Genomic DNA, 16,398 nt, shown 5'->3' on the forward strand with positions numbered 1-16,398 from the left:
AATTATGTGTATTTTCAATTAATATTCTCTTCAAACAAATATTCATATTTTTGTGGAAATTATATAATTATCTACTACAACGATATCAATAATAATACAATCATTTCAAATATACATAAAAAATTAATTATTCATACGAAATACATATTAAAAATAAATTAAATAATATTTATATTTATATTGGAATTTAGTAATTAATTTTTAATGTACCTAATATTATTTCTGTTGATATATGATGTCTTGTATGTATATGTAAGAAAAAAGACGGAAATAATATATATACCTATCAAAACTCTAAGAAAAATAAATATTAAATTTATAAAAAAAGTATCGCCACATAATAATAAATATAAATAATTTTGACATAAAAAAAATATCTTGGGGATTGCAATCCAACTAGGATGATTTTGTGTCTCCACAAAATTATTAAAATTATTATTACTATATTTAAATGCAAGCAGTATCTTTGCTTCCCCTTTTTGACTTTGTAACGTTTAATCTGTCGCCAGCATCCTTTGTTGAATCAATGTAAACACTTTCTCCAGCTAACACAAAAGCAATTCAAAACAAAACGGAGCCAAAAGAAAATAAAATAAAATCCTATCCCAACATAATTTCCAGTTTTTATTTTTCAACTCAATAATCATCATTAATTATTAAAAATATTATAAATATTCTGTGTGTTTCTTTTAGTTGGTTTCTAACTCATAAAACTCCCACAAACCTCACCAGCTTCCAACCTAACACACTTAATTGTCTAAAAAATAAAGAAATCTTTTCTTTGCTGACAAAAAATTCTTTCATTCTTGGTTCACTTCTGTTCATCCCTCCCCCTCTTTTCATCAAAATTCATGAATTCTATTTGATTCATTCATTCTTTTCTTCATCTCGAACTGTATATTCTCATCATTGTTTCTCTGTTCATAGAGAGGGTCTTGAAGAAAGGTAAGAATGTGTCAAACTTGTGATTTTTCATTGACTAGTTTTGTACTTGGCTTGAATTTTCTTCTCTTACCACATAACCAACGTTCCTTTTCATATTCCTGTTGCTCCCTCATAGGGAGAGATAAATTATGATAATCCCCATGGGTCTTTTGGTATCTGATTTTGTTTCTTGTTTTTTGCTTATCAGGTTGATGATTCTTCTGTACAGTCACTGATTCTTGATCTTTAAGCTTTCAGGTAAATACATTGCTACTCTTTCTTTAACCTTGCTATTTGGGTCTTGTGGATTTTCAATATTTTTTGCCTTAGGAGTTTTTGGATAATTGGATAAAGTATCTTTTCTGAGAGAGAAAAGAAAAGTTTGAAAGCATGATTGTGTTGCATGTGCATGAATGCCATGAATCATGGTGCTACAAAATTGATGGTGTTGTCGACATGCTAGGCTTTGTGCGCATAGCGACAACTTTAGTATAAATGAAACCACTTTAAGAGGTTTGGAATGGAAACAGAAGAAAAAAATGGGAAGTGCAGCTGTTGAATTGTGTCTCTTATGCATTAACAAACAAAGCCTCATGCGCAATTTCATGTAGTTGCAACTCAGGTGTAGCATGTGTGCTTCGAATTTCGCTACTATGGTTTGCTAATAAATATTGACATGACACTATGGGGACAATGTTTGGTTGTTAAGTATTCTGTATTAAGCATAGGGACTATGCAGGAACACTTTGAGTAGATGGATTCCATGAATTTATCTAGTATCCAAAATGAAGAAATCAATAAGTTGGTTTCCTTAATTGAGTGATATGCATAGGAATGTGTTACGGAAATTTCGCGTTTTCTAGGTCCTGATAGGCTGTACTGTCTAGCTGTCTCTGACGGTAACGCCTTCTCATTCACAGGCTTCATATGATTGGCATTGACAAATAGTGTGATAGGCTAGTATTTGAAAAGAGATGTGCACAAGTTTGTGCAATCTATTACGGTTGGTGGTCTTTTCGTACAACGATTTGATGGAAAATCACTTATATAAGTTCTATAATTTTGTGTTTCCAATAAAAGTTTTCTGTCCTTATATCAAGTTCGATGATTTAGAGTCTGGGTCTAAAGGGATATTTCTGATATAGGCTGCATGAGTTTGAGTTAACTTTAGGTAACGAATCTTGCTTTATAATATGCATTTCTTGAATACTTCTGTTTCAATTTTTGTATTTTAATGTTTTAAGCTGAATTTTTCTGCATTATAGTTGAAAGTATAGTGACATACTGCTGATGTTGGCAGGAAGTTCTTTCTATTCTAGAGTTTACAGCTCTTGAGAGTCTTAAAAGTGTATGAAGAATGGGAAACACAACTTGTAATATAAATCTTTATTAAGAAAAATTTTGCTTAGGAGCAGCTAGTGAGCAACATTAGCTCGTCGTTTGCAGGGAAAGAAATTTTAAGAAAATTTAGAATAAGGATGTAGTGTTACTCCTTATCCGCCGCATTTATTAGAGCAACTTTCCTTGTGTTTATACGAGTTTTTAGAAATCAGACTTTTTAATGCAGATGTCCTTTCATGTTCTGATTTAGTTAGCTAAATTTTACTCCAATATTTTGTACCTAGTAATTATATATAGTAAAATATCGCTGTGCTTGTATAGAATCCAGTGATGCAAAGATCTGGTACAACCATACAAGGGGATATTCCAGAGATTAACTGCATCAATTTATTCAAATCTAGATTCTCTTTCTAGTTTTGTGATTATGTGTTTGTCCGATTGAATCTGCTTTAAGTGTATAGAACGGATCATCTGAGAGTTGTGCCAGAACCACCAAATTAAACCCATGTTTAGATTTTCTGGAATATTTTTCTTCTCTTTTAAGAAGAGAGTCCAGTTAGTGTTATTTGTGAATTTTGAAGCTTTGAAAGAAAATTTATCACCAGAAGGTTCATAATCATAATACTAAGTGCTGATGGTTATCTATGTAGCCTTTTCTTCATTTCTTTAACATTGAGTTAGAATTTGAGCAATTACCTGAGGCAATGTGATGCTTCTTATTTGTAGATGGGAAATAAGTTGATGCTTTCTCTTTCTTGCATTTTAAATAGATATTGAATCAGTAATTGAATTGAAGTGCCGTGCTGCAAACTTGGTGAGGAAATTTTCTGTGATTGCTTATTCATACATGCTGTAAAATTTCCTTTGTATTGTAGTATTCAATGATATTTTTACTTGTTGGACTTATAATATCATCAATGAGAAAGTTAAATATTAAATATTAATTGAACTTGGGAAGTTTGATGCAGTTGTGTACTTGTGTCTTGTGCCGCTGCATTATATAGCTATAACTATTTCTTGTGTCTTCGCAGGTTCTTGCTTTTCTCTGGTAATTAATTCGAGATTAGTTGACACCGTTCCATACTTTATTCTATACTCAAAATTTGAAAACTGGGATTCAGATTAACCATGGTGGCAAGATCATACACCAATTTGTTGGACTTAGCGTCAGGGAATATTTTAAACACCCCTCAAACTCCAAGAGCACTTCCGCGAGTTATGACTGTTCCCGGAGTTATCTCTGACGTAGAAAGCAAGCAAAGCAGTGAGGATTCTTTCCAGTCGGAACAGCGTCAGAAGATAATTATTGTATCAAGTTTTCTTCCTCTTGATGCTAAGAAGGATAAGTCTTCTGGAAAATGGAGTTTCAGTTATGACAAGGACTCAATTTTTTGGCAGTTAAAAGATGGTCTCCCTCCTGAAGTTGATGTTGTTTATGTGGGATCTCTGACGGTTGATGTTGATGCTAGTGAGCAAGAGCAAGTTTCTAATCAGTTGCTGGAGGAATTCAAGTGTGTGCCTACTTTTCTTCCTTCCGAAATCGAGGATCAGTTCTATAATGGATTCTGCAAGCAACATTTATGGCCTCTATTCCATTACATGCTGCCAATGTATCCAGGTTATAGCAATCGCTTCGATAGGACACTGTGGCAGGCTTATGTTTCTGCCAATAAGATATTTGCAAATAAAGTCACAGAGGTAATTAACCCGGACATAGATTATGTTTGGGTTCATGATTACCAATTAATGGTTCTTCCGACATTCCTGCGAAAGCGTTACAGCAGGATCAAGCTTGGTTTCTTCTTGCATAGTCCCTTTCCTACATCCGAGATATATCGAACTCTGCCGGTCAGAGGTGAAATTTTGAAAGCTCTGCTAAATGCAGATTTAATTGGTTTTCACACATTTGATTATGCTCGCCATTTTCTCTCCTGCTGCAGTCGAATGCTTGGCTTGGAATATGAGTCCAAGAGGGGCTACATTGGGCTCGAGTACTTGGGCCGAACAATATACATCAAAATACTACCTGCTGGGATTCATATGGGAAGACTTCAATCTGTCTTAGATCATACTTCTTCTACTACCAAAGCAAGAGAAATCTATGAACAATTCAAGGGGAAACAACTTATTGTTGGTGTTGATGACATGGACATATTTAAAGGTATAAGTTTAAAGCTCTTGGCGCTTGAACAACTCCTGGAGGAATATCCGACACTTCGTGGCGAATTGGTCATGGTCCAAATCTTGAATCCACTGAGGGGTTCTAGCAAGGATATTGAGGATGCAAAGGAGGAAGCATACATCACTGCTAACAGGATAAATCAAACTTTTGGTTTTCAAGGTTATGAACCTGTCATCATCATCGATCGCCATGTTCCTTTCTATGAGAAGGCAGCCTATTATGCTATGGCAGAATGTTGCATTGTGAATGCGTTGCGCGACGGAATGAACTTGGTTCCATACAAGTACATTGTCTGCAGGCAGGGAAGTCCTAAAATGGATGAAGCTTTAGAAATCGACCATGATTCTGAGAGGACGAGTGCACTTGTTGTTTCTGAGTTTATAGGTTGCTCCCCATCTCTCAGTGGAGCAATCAGGGTGAATCCATGGGACATTAGTGCTGTAGCTGATGCTCTATATTCGGCTGTTACAATGTCTAATGCAGAGAAAATTTTGCGGCATGAGAAGCACTATAGATATGTTAGTTCTCATGATGTGGCTTACTGGGCTAAAAGTTTTGAACAAGATCTTGTGATGTCATGCAAGGATCACCGTAGTAAGAACCATTGGGGCCTCGGCTTCGGCCTGAATTATCGAGTCTTGTCCCTCTCTCCCAATTTCAGGAAGCTTTCGGATGGCCACATTGTCTCTGCATATAAACGTACAAGTCACAGGGCAATCTTTTTGGATTATGATGGCACAGTTGTACCTCAATCTTCCATTGATAAATCACCCAGCCCTCAGGTTATATCGGTGCTGAATGATCTTTGCAGTGATCCTAAGAACACAGTGTTTATTGTCAGTGGCCGCGGGAAATCCTCATTGGGTGATTGGTTTGATCAATGCAAGAATCTTGGTATCGCAGCTGAACACGGCTATTTTATCAGGTTAGTGCTTTTGTAGTTTGTCATTTTCAATTTGTTTACTAACAATAATGGCATCCCTTAACTGATTTCAATCAATTCCATACGTTCCTCTTAAAACAATTATAAAGAACTTGCTAGCATGTTGTCTAGATTGATAATATATTTGTTTGATCTGTGCCATAGGTGGGGTAACAAGTCAAACTGGGAAATGAGCCACATAAGCACAGATTTTGCTTGGAAAAAGATTGCTGAACCTGTGATGAGGTTGTATACCGAAGCCACTGACGGCTCGTATATAGAGACCAAAGAGAGTGCCTTGGTGTGGCATTACTATGATGCCGACCCGAATTTTGGATCTTGGCAAGCCATGGAGCTTTTGGATCACCTGGAGAGTGTTCTTGCAAATGAGCCTGTGGTCGTTAAGAAGGGACAGCACATTGTTGAAGTCATGCATCAGGTATATATCCTATTTTTTCATCTCAACCTAAGTGAAGTACCCAAAAAAAAAAGGAGTAAATAACCATTTTGTACCCCTAAATATTATGATTTTGACGAAATGGACTTCAAAAGATGCAAGTGACAAAATGATCCTCCAAAGATATGCTCTATTTGATAAAATAAACCAAACGTATATAAGTATATAAATAAATTGACTAAACGTTTGGTTTTGTTTGTCAAACGGAACATATCTGCTGTTTAGATCTTTTTAGGTTCATTTTGTCAAAATTGTTATTTGTCCAGTATACTCAAATTCAACTTTGCAGGGAATTACAAAAGGGCTAGTTGCACAAGACGTGCTGTCTAAGCTAGCCAGTGCTGGAAAATCCCCAGATTTTGTGCTGTGCATTGGGGATGACAGATCCGACGAGAACATGTTCGAGGCCATATTAACCAAATCTTATAACGCAAACACCTCTGCAGCACCAGAAATCTTTGCATGTACTGTCGGGCAGAAACCAAGCAAGGCGAGGTACTACTTAGACGATACGGCCGAGGTGACAATGCTACTTGAAGCTCTTAGTACTGCTTCAGAGCCTCTAACAACATTTTCTGCAGAAGCTTCTTCTCAAAATGCAAAATCTTGCTTTGAGAATATTGGTCACGTGCCTGATTTAGTGTGACTATATTTTTCGTTTTTAGTTTTCTTGCAAGAAATTAGTCTTGATTATAGAAAATACTGCAGCTTTAGGTTCTAGATAGTGATAATTAGGGGAATTACAGTGATTGGTTTTGATTAGTAGGTAGTAACAAAATCTAGGCATTCTAGGTTCGGTATGAACTAGAAAGGTTTATAAAGGATGAACACCATTAATAAATCTCCAGTCATGAATTATTTACCCTATTTTTTTCACCGAGTAAAGTGTAAATTGTGGAGATTTCCATGCTGCATTGTGTATATTTTGTTTAGTGCTTGACTGTTTATTAAACTTCAACACATTATAGCCGAAAGTCAGACACATAGTTGTCTAGGTGCCCTGCTTTATCAATTATCTACAATAAATTTGTTGTTTCTTGTGTTGTGTGCTCAAAGAAATAAATTGCCTCTTGAAATAAATTTTGTACCATAATTTAATAGCTTTCTAGTTATAATTTAGTAAAAAAAAATAAATAAATAAAACACTAAAAATTGCCTCTCGAAATAAATTGTGTCCCAAATTTTATAGCTTCTTAGTAACACGATATATTAAGGTTCAAGTACATTGTCAAATAATCAAGAATCGATATATCGGTGTTTAGTATTGTACATAATGAGCAAGGGATTTTACGTTTTTATAAATAGATAACGATAAATAAATTAGTTCACAAAAAAAATAAAAAAATATTAAAATTAATACTAACTCTTTATACAGTAGATTTAAGTGATGTTTTCTCCTCTAATAATACCATGTTAGCATGTTTGATTATTTGACAAAATTTAAAAATCAACCAATCAACTTTTAGTAAATTATTTTAAAATAAATTATTTTTCAATGAAATAAAAGGAGTTCCTTCTTCATCTCTACTGTTCTTACTCGGTGAAAACATGGATGTCATAACCCTCTCTCTATTGGTATCTCTTCATGAGCCATCTAGTACCTCAACTGAGGAACTCATGATCTACTGCTATTTTTCAAACTAAGACACTATTTTTTGCGATGTTTTGCGGTCCCATGAGGCACCCAGTACCTCAACCGAGGAATCTATGAGCCAATACCATTCTCCGAACCAACACACTATTTTTTGCTACCTCTAGCGGTTTGATTTACCCATGGCGATGTCGAACTCTGGCGGAACTCGATTGCGAAATCTAGAGCGACATCCGACACAGTTTTTGTTCCTGAGCAGGTTTAGTGCACTGACATTTGAATAACATTCATGGCCACACTGATAGAAATGTCAGTGTAGCAAACTCTTTACAGGTTATTTTCTATAAGTTTTTGAATTCATTGTTTAGTCCTCTCTTATGCTTTTTTAAATAATATTTTTGATTGATTATTTATTTGTATTTAATTGTGGCCTTTTAATTGTGAAATCGTTGCAAGCAGTACAATCTTCTATATTTCTCTTTTTTAACAGTTTTATACTACAACAGTCACAGACTAATATTAATGTGCATTTTAAAAAATGAGTTCATATATAGTGTTGATTGCCTTCTTTAGCATTCAGAATAGAAATTGTTATTCTACATATGGAGTATTGCTTGCACAATTTAGTCAAAATGGATTATCGTTCTTTGCTCATATCTTATTCTCCTTTTTATAGAAGGATTTTCAGCGACTATAACCAAGATCAAAATTTAGTATCTAAAATAGCTAAATTATAAAGGGATCGACGATGACAATCTTTGCCAAAAAAAGAAAGACAAGAGGATATGTGCCTTCAATATATGATTATGGAATCTGGTTAGTTTACTATAACTATGATTGCACCTTCTTTATTTTGTTCTAAATTAATTCATAAAATGATTTTGATGCTTATTTTGAGAATGCAAAAATACAATTATTTGAAACATTTAGATTTATCTAATTTAAATCGGCTAAAATTACAAAAATTTCACTTATTCAAAACGTTATTTATATTATTCATTTATATTCTTTATTGTTTATAAAAACTAGGATGACATACCAATCAAGAGATAATTAAAGAGAAAGAAAAGTAAACAAATCCAAAATACATTTTCAGACGAAGGACATACATACAAATATGAAAAAAAATAGAAAGTGCATAAAAATCAACAATTCATTAAGAATATGTCTTCACAAGAAACTATAGAGTGGGAATCATGAAGGAGAAAACTGTGATCAATTTTGAAGAAAAAAACATCCAAGGAAGACGAAAAAAGATGCGAGAGGAGCCTAATAGGAAGATTGCTAGCAGATCGGCAATTCTCATCTGAAACAATGGAGGCAGTAATGCATTCTATATGGAGACAACCTGAGAAATTTAAAGTGATTAATCATGGAGGGAACATATTCCAATTCTTCTTTAGTGAGGAGAAGGATGTGCTGCAAATTGAGAGAGAGGACCATGCTTTGCAAAAATACATCCTTAATATAAAGAGATGGAGAGAGACAGAATCGATTGAAGAGGCTGATTTTGCCTATGAACCAACATGGATTTAAATTTGGGGGCTTTCGAAACAGTTTAACCTAAAGAATTGGGTAGGAAAGTAGGTAGATCATTCGGTGAAGTGCTCGACATTGACATTTTTCAAATCTGTAGAAAAAAAATAGCATAGTAAAAATTTAAGTGGACATGAATGTGACAAAACCACTAAAGAGATATATCAAACTAGAAGGTCCTAACAATAAACTATTGGATGTAGCAATCAAATATAAAAGGATTAATACCTTCTGTAATTATTGTGGTCATACTGGACACGAGGTAGGAGCTTGTAACTTCCAGATTGAGGATTCACTAGAAGGGAAAGTTGAAGAAAAGGATGGAGAGATTGGCTAAAAGCAGAGCAAGTAGGGAGAAGAGAAGGAAATCCTAAGAAAGGCAGATGAAGACAGCAAGATTAACAAGTTAAACCAACTTCAGTCAATTAAATCAAACAATTAGCTGGTCTATCAATGCTCTCAACAAGAAAGGGAGAGCAAGTAAGAGGAAGAAGTAACAAGCAAAGCCTTAATATGATTAAGACTACAATCAACCAATAAACTCAGCAACTTAAATCCTTGTCAAACATAGAAGAAAGTACGGGAGAGAATATTTTGAAGGATAAAGGAGAGGCTAATGGGTTAGTGGTACCAGCATGCTTTACATTTGGCCAAACCACTCAACAGCTGAACCAAAATGCAAAGAAAAAATAGAACCTAAAGTAGCTAGCAAGAAGGAAGATAAATAGATAATCAATATCTCTGGTGTCAAAAGAAAGACATCAAGAGAAAAAGGACCAAAAAATCAAGAAAAACAATGTTTAAAAGACAATGCAATTGTAGAAGAGGGAGAGGGTGCCACCCTAAAATAGACACCCAATAAGCCATGAAGATGATGATGTGAAACTGTTAGGGTATGGAAAATTCCTTGACAATTCACAACATAAAAGGGATATGTAGATCTCATCCAACCGAGGTAATATTTTTATGCGAAACCAAAAATATTACCTAGACGGTGAAGAGATAGAGTAGTATGGCATGTTTTGCACACACTCATTGTGTGGAACCAAGAGGTATGGCTAGAAGGTTGGTGTTGGTGTGAAAAGAGACAACAGATATCTCGGTACAAGCCAGTTCTAATTTTCTAATCTATTTTAGTTGGTATGATCCAACTAAGCAAAGGAAACTAGAAGTGGTGTAGCTCATTTTGATTGTGATGGGGGAAACCGATTGGAGTAATACAGAAAGATCTTGGAGTTCAAACACACAGGTGAACCTTAATTTCCTAGTGATTGATGACTTCAATGCTATTGCCACATATCACGAGAAAGAAGGAGGCCGTATGAAGTCTGCCTCATCCATTTTCGCATTCAATGGCTTTATCAATGATGAAGAATTGGTTGACTTTATGTAAAACCCTGAAAATTAGTAAATGCTTAACAATAAATTAATTATATTTAAAAAATTAGAAGATTAAATTTTATAGTTTAGAATGAAAAAAATAATTAAAATACAAATTTTGACATTAATTTTAAAGATTTTGGCCCAGAATTGGGCCGAACGGACCAAACTGGTTAAACCGGGCCAAAATCGGCCCAAGGCCCAACCCATTTTAACCTCCCTTAAGAACTTCATCTGTTCTTCCCATTCTTTATACGTGAAACATGCAGGAAAGAAAGGAAACCTTGCTCCAAAGATTCAATTCCATGTAACTTACAATCCGGAGCTTCGATTGACGAGTCGTCAGTAGCCACGTGTTTGTTTCGGAATTTTCTACAAAACCCATCAAATAATTTGGTAAGGGAATCATGTTTTCTCACCCAGTTCTTCCTTTTTTATTTTGTGATTTGGGTTTTGGTAATTGAGAGATTTTGTGATTTTGATAGTTTAGGAGAACTCTACTAGTGGATAATCATTGAATTTTGTCTATTTGACTCATGGAAAATAGTAAGAAAATCCTAAATCTTGTGAATTAGTGATTTAGTAAGTTCAATGTTGATTATTGTGATATTGTATGAATTATATCGTATATCTTGTTGAATTGGAGTTAAATTGGTGGATATTGGAAGCTTGGAATTGAATCTTGGGAGCTGAAAATTCAATTGGTAAGAAAGTTTGAGCTTTGGAGCTTGAGGAATGGTAGATAATTGAGGTGTTTCAGGCTTAGGGAGGAATCGGCCAATGTATGGTTTTGGTTTTTCGTAGTTAATGTTTAATGCCACGTAAGAACTTAGGCTAGAAGACCTTAAGATAGGAATGAGTTGAATGAATTATTGATGGATTGTGTATATGGTATGTGATGTGTGATTCAATTCTGGAAACGGTTTGCTATTGGAGTTGGTTGGTTTTTGGAAAAGATTTAACATTGGAATTGGTTTGATTTTGAAATAATTTGATACTGGAAATGATTTGAATGATCAAGAGGTCTTTGGTTTGGTAGTCGGGACCCTTGAGGGATGGCAAAAGTCCAAGTTTTAGAGGAGATGCTGTTGAAATTTTTATGAAAATAGGATGCTTTGTTTGAAGTGGTTATTTAGAAAGATTTGAATTTTTAAGGATTTTATAATTTGATTTTGAGTTATTAAAAAAAGGATTATGTTTTGAGTTTGCTTTATTTAGATAAGAATGAATTGTATTTTGCGTATGAATGGTTGGTGAACAAAATCGGAGGTGTGATAATAAGGAATGAAGAATGATGAGAATTGAGTTTTAAGTCTAATTGTTGGATGAGATATGTGTAACCAGGTAAGAGGTAGTGTCATTGTCCACTTGCTCCGAGAAAAAGATAAGGAAGAAGAATGATGAGAAGTGAGATTGATTACGAAATTAGATAAATATGAATGAGTTGTAATGATAATGAGAATGAATTTCTGAGTGCGACTACAGGTAAGATGCAATGGTATTATCTACTTGCTCCGGGTAAGAGTCAATAAGCTGGGTAAGACACATTGGTGTTATCCACTTGCTTCGAGGAAGAGTTCGAGACTCTGGGTAAGTTGCAAGGGTTAATTATGTTCTGTCGCCACTTGCCCCGGGTTGAGAATTGTAACACCACCTGGGTGAGAGGTAAGGGTGAAGTTGTCCCATACTCTGGGTACGTGGGTAAGATACAAGGGTTCCAGCGTTGTCCTACTTGCTCTGTGTTTAGTGTTCTGTCTAAGGTTAGCTACCAAACATGTCGGATAGGGTTTATAACTGACAGATGAGACTCATCGTTCATAGGATAGGCATTTATCATATGTATTTGTTTATTTTGTTTGATTGTGCATTAATTGGACTTGCCTACGTGATTATTATGCTTAGCTACTATATTTACTACCTGCTGTATCTATATCCTACTTGTGTTTACTTTGTCTGTATTGCTTGTCAGTGCATTGGAGTTTTGGAGGAATGGAGGAAATAGTAAGTGAAGGGTTGGATCACAATTAGATTAGAGGAGATAGAGAGTGAATTGTGGGGTTAGAGTTTAATGAGACAGAAAGTGAATTGTAGAATTAAAGCTAAGTTAGATTGAGATTTGAATACTTTAGAGAGTTTTACCAAATTTATAGTTTTGTTTATTCCTTTAAATTTATATCTGAGTGTCAAAGTTCTAGGATTGCATCTGGCTTTTCCGAGACCTTTTATATTAACTATATGGGCACCTTTACCATGCTGAGAACTTTCGGTTCTCATTTCATACATATTGTTGCTTTTCAGATGCAGGTCAGGAGGCACCGCACTAAACATTCTGGAGACTCTTGGAAGTGAAGAACTATCTTGAAACTTGGTGTTTGTATTTGGTTTATGTTTATATATGTATATAGATTCTCCATCTTATATATATTATGTTTTGTCCCTCTTATAGGTTGACTTGGAGAAACGGGATTTATATTTATCTATTGGTTTATTTTTGGGGTTATATATATATATATATATATATATATATATATATATATATATATATATATATATATATATATATATTCTAGCCAACTTTTACTTCGCAGGTCGAGTCTAGATCTTGATTACATAACTATCATTTAGAACTCTACTTTTATATATCTGTCTTTTGATTTTCTGTATAACCTTTCTATCTTTCCGTTTTTCGTGAGTGTTGTACCTTCGATTTTATTTTCGTCGTACCATTTTTCTTTCAAGGCTCCTTGATATATTTTTCTTGTTATATATATATATATATATACTTTTAGAGGTCATAGCGCCTCGCCACCTCTGTTTTACATCCTAGGTGTAAAGCTCTGTATGGTAGGGTGTTACAACATGGGATACGAAGAAATGAAATTCACATGGTGCAACTGAGAATATGGGAATAATCTTATTAGAGAGAGGATTGATAGATGCTTTTCATCTACTCAGTTTAGAAGAGAGTACCTGAGGGCGACCATCCTTCACTTAGACGATGCCGGACCAGAACACTGCTCTCTTATACTGCTGACTGAGAAGGAAAAACCTAAATCAAAGAAAAGATTTCGATTTCAAGAAAGATGATGTGATAACGAGTGAACAACTGCAATAATTAAAGAGGCCTGCACAATTCAAGTTGAAGGCTCTCCTATGTCCAATTTTTCATTAAATTGAAAAGTGCCAACATGCATTAGTGGAATGGCAAAAGCCAGTACTAATAACTCTTAGAAACACATTTTAGAATTGAAATTGCTGTTAGACCAGGAGAAGAATAAGAGGCAAAATGCAATGGCTGAAAAAGCGGTATTGGAGAGAAAAAGCGGGAATGCAATGGCTGAAACGGGGTGACTAGAACACTAAGTTTTTCCATACAAAGTTCCAAAATATTTGCAGAGAAAATAAAATTTACAAAACAAACAGTTTCAAAAATTCTAATTCTGAACCGAGTGGCATAGCTCAAATAGAAACAAGTTACTTCCAAGAACTGTTCACTTCATCCAATCCTAGGTCAGCATTGGGTGATATTCAGGTGATATTCATAAGGAGGATCTCAGAAGAAGAAATTAAAAAACTACCTTCTTGATTAACCTCTTTTAGGCCCCAAGAGATGATGGTTTCTCTACCAAATTTTATCAACATTTTAGGGAGGTAATAAAGGAAGATTTTTGTGAAGATATAAAAATTTTCTTTTTTCGAGACAGGATGTTGGGGGCATTGAACCACACCCACATCTGTTTAATCCTTAAAGTCTAAAATACAAAGACTATGAGTCAGGTACAGCTAATAAGTTAAAATACTATCTTCTATAAGGTGATATCCAAAAAAATTTCTAGTTCATCGCATGCAAGAAATCCTTGATAAAAATTATTAGTCACAACCAAAGTGCTTTTATCAAAGGAAGACTTATAAGCGATAACATTCATATTGCACTGAACTCATGCATTTTTTGAAAAATAAGAATTTGGTGAATATGAGATGGCTGTGAAGATAGACATGAGTAAAGTATACGACATTATAGAATGGAGTTTCATTTGCCAAATCATAGAGAAATTAGAGTTATGTGAAAAACATATCGAATGGATTAAGGAATGTGTTATTATTGTATCATACTCTATTACTGTGGATGGTCAATCACATGATTTTTTTAAACCATGTAGGGGATTAAGACAAGGGAATCTCCTTTTGTCCTATCTCTTTTTACTTTACACAGAGAAATTCTCCTATCTGCTCCATAGAAGAGAACAGAGGAATGAAATCTCAGGGCTAAAACTAAACAATAGGTGTCCGCTGATAAGCCATTTATTCTTTGCAAATGAATCCATTTTGTTTTGTAAGGCGAACCCTCAGGAATGTGATAGGCAACTGCGAATATAAGAATGCTATAGTGATCAATGATCAAGTTGTTAATCTCTCCAAATCCTCAGTGTTCTTTAGTAGGAATATCTTGGACCATATTCGTGACTCTTTGGCACAGACATTAGAAATTTTCCACATAGAAGTCCAGAATAAGTATTTGGACCTCCTATCAGTGGTTCACAGATCAAAGAGACTGACTTTTAACTTCATTAAGGACAAAGTGGAGAGAAAATTACAAGCATGGAAAAGATCGTTACTGTCAGTTAGTGGTAGAGAAGTACTCATAAAGGTTGTGGCTATGACAATTCTAATTTATACACTCAGATATTTTAAGCTACCTGAAACTCTCCTAGAAGACATCCAAAAGAAATATATGAATTTCTAGTGGAGACAGCAAGATTCAGATAGAAAAATGTAGTGGATAAGATGGGACATCATGTGTAGAGAAAGAAACAAGGAGGATTAGGATATAAGGATCTAAAAGCGTTTAATTTAGCTATGTTGGATGAACAAAGCTAGAGGATTCTAACAAAATCTAATTCTCTTATCAGTAAACTCTACGAAAGTAAGTACTATTGATATTCCTCTTTTCAAAGAGCTACCTCAGGTCAGAATCTCTCTTGGGCATAGAGAAGGATTTTGGAAGGAAGGAATATCTTAGAACATGGACTATATTGGAAGATTGGAATGGGTCATTAGGTTAGAATTTATGAAGATTCATGAATGAGCAACTTTAGTCCTATCTCAAACTACCAAATAGCTCGCATAGATTCACAACTCATTTGGGTCAATCAACTACTTAATAATAACAGACAGTGGGACAAAAACAAAATCAGAAATAGCTTCAACCCAAACATAGCAGCATAAATTTTGCAAACTCTAATTCTACAAGAGGAACAGGATTCAGTTACCTAGAAAGGAGAAAAGCATGATTTCTACTCGGTGGCCTCGGGATGTAAATTGTCCTTCCAACTCTCGCACCCACCGAAAAACCAACTCCTTGCACAATGGCAAGACAAAAAGTTGTGGAACATGCCTTGGGAACTCAAGTGCCTGCCAAAGGTGAAAATATTCCTTTGGAGAGCTTTTCATGATGGGCTACCAACTCGAAGCAGACTCAATAGCCGAATCCTAGAAATCTAAGATATGTGCCCTAGATGCAATGAAGCTGAAGAGACAACGAATCATTGCCTAATTGATTGTCCAAAGACTCAATTAATATGGAGGAAAACGAAATTTAGGATTTACTTGAGCTCGATAGTGACAAATCATTTCTAGCAACGATGGGAGAGGTTGATAGAGGAATCGAAGAAGAGACCATATTGTACGAAGGAAAATAGATTAGTAACAACGTTACTCTGGAGAATTTAACAAGCTAGGAATCTTCAAGCTTTTGAAGAGAAAGACTCTTCTGTTGAGCTAATATTCGTGTCAGTAATAAAACTTGCGATGGAATATGAAAAAGGATTATCTAATTAGTAAAGTTGAGTGATTTAGTAATTTATTATAATTTAATGTGGGTATCTCATTTTATTTTTGTCGTATTTTTCAAAAGACTCTAATATATTCTGTTCTGAATTTTTAGAAATGAATATATTTTATCTTACTTAAAAAAAACCTTTTTGTTAGTTGATTTGAGTTTATGTTTAACTTAATATGAAAGATATATTTTTAATTATTATGGTTGTTATTTTTTTACGAACAAA

The 16,398-nt window shown here is 34.6% G+C and overlaps 1 protein-coding gene and 1 long non-coding RNA gene across 5 annotated transcripts; one reads left to right on the top strand and one right to left on the bottom strand.

The window, feature by feature from the left end:
* Positions 1–488: 488 nt before the first annotated feature.
* On the top strand, positions 489–6,906 carry LOC112802560 (probable alpha,alpha-trehalose-phosphate synthase [UDP-forming] 9). 3 transcript variants are annotated; one of them, XM_072237758.1, is made up of 6 exons: positions 548–945; positions 1,133–1,182; positions 3,036–3,079; positions 3,297–5,372; positions 5,535–5,808; positions 6,116–6,906. In XM_072237758.1, exons 4-6 carry the CDS (start codon positions 3,394–3,396, stop codon positions 6,470–6,472), a joined length of 2,610 nt encoding a protein of 869 aa, XP_072093859.1. In that variant the 5' UTR covers positions 548–945; positions 1,133–1,182; positions 3,036–3,079; positions 3,297–3,393; the 3' UTR covers positions 6,473–6,906. The 3 variants fall into 3 exon arrangements, with proteins under 3 accessions (XP_025701610.1, XP_072093859.1, XP_025701609.1); XM_025845824.3 differs by lacking the exon at positions 3,036–3,079 and having other exon boundaries at positions 3,297–3,313; positions 3,387–5,372; XM_025845825.3 differs by lacking the exon at positions 3,036–3,079 and having other exon boundaries at positions 489–945; positions 3,387–5,372.
* A 1,547-nt stretch (positions 6,907–8,453) lies between these two features.
* On the bottom strand, positions 8,454–16,182 carry LOC112802561 (uncharacterized). Of its 2 annotated transcripts, XR_011882390.1 has the most exons (5): positions 15,604–16,182; positions 13,304–13,382; positions 10,650–10,705; positions 9,182–10,350; positions 8,454–9,047 (listed from the first exon to the last, which is right to left on the bottom strand). It is a non-coding gene; the product is annotated as an uncharacterized lncRNA (long non-coding RNA). The 2 variants fall into 2 exon arrangements; XR_003202440.3 differs by lacking the exon at positions 10,650–10,705 and having other exon boundaries at positions 15,604–16,169.
* Between the last annotated feature and the right edge of the window lie 216 nt (positions 16,183–16,398).

Source organism: Arachis hypogaea, chromosome 5 (assembly GCF_003086295.3).
Source record: "Arachis hypogaea cultivar Tifrunner chromosome 5, arahy.Tifrunner.gnm2.J5K5, whole genome shotgun sequence".
In the NCBI taxonomy this organism is placed as follows: Eukaryota; Viridiplantae; Streptophyta; class Magnoliopsida; order Fabales; family Fabaceae; genus Arachis; species Arachis hypogaea.

Excerpts from the sequence above, each read along its gene's own strand:
- LOC112802560 (XM_025845825.3), top strand. The coding sequence starts at position 3,394 with ATGGTGGCAAGATCATACACCAATTTGTTGGACTTAGCGTCAGGGAAT. Across the intron at positions 5,373-5,534 it reads GAACACGGCTATTTTATCAG|GTGGGGTAACAAGTCAAACT; the intron begins GTTAGTGCTTTT and ends TCTGTGCCATAG. Across the intron at positions 5,809-6,115 it reads TTGTTGAAGTCATGCATCAG|GGAATTACAAAAGGGCTAGT; the intron begins GTATATATCCTA and ends TCAACTTTGCAG.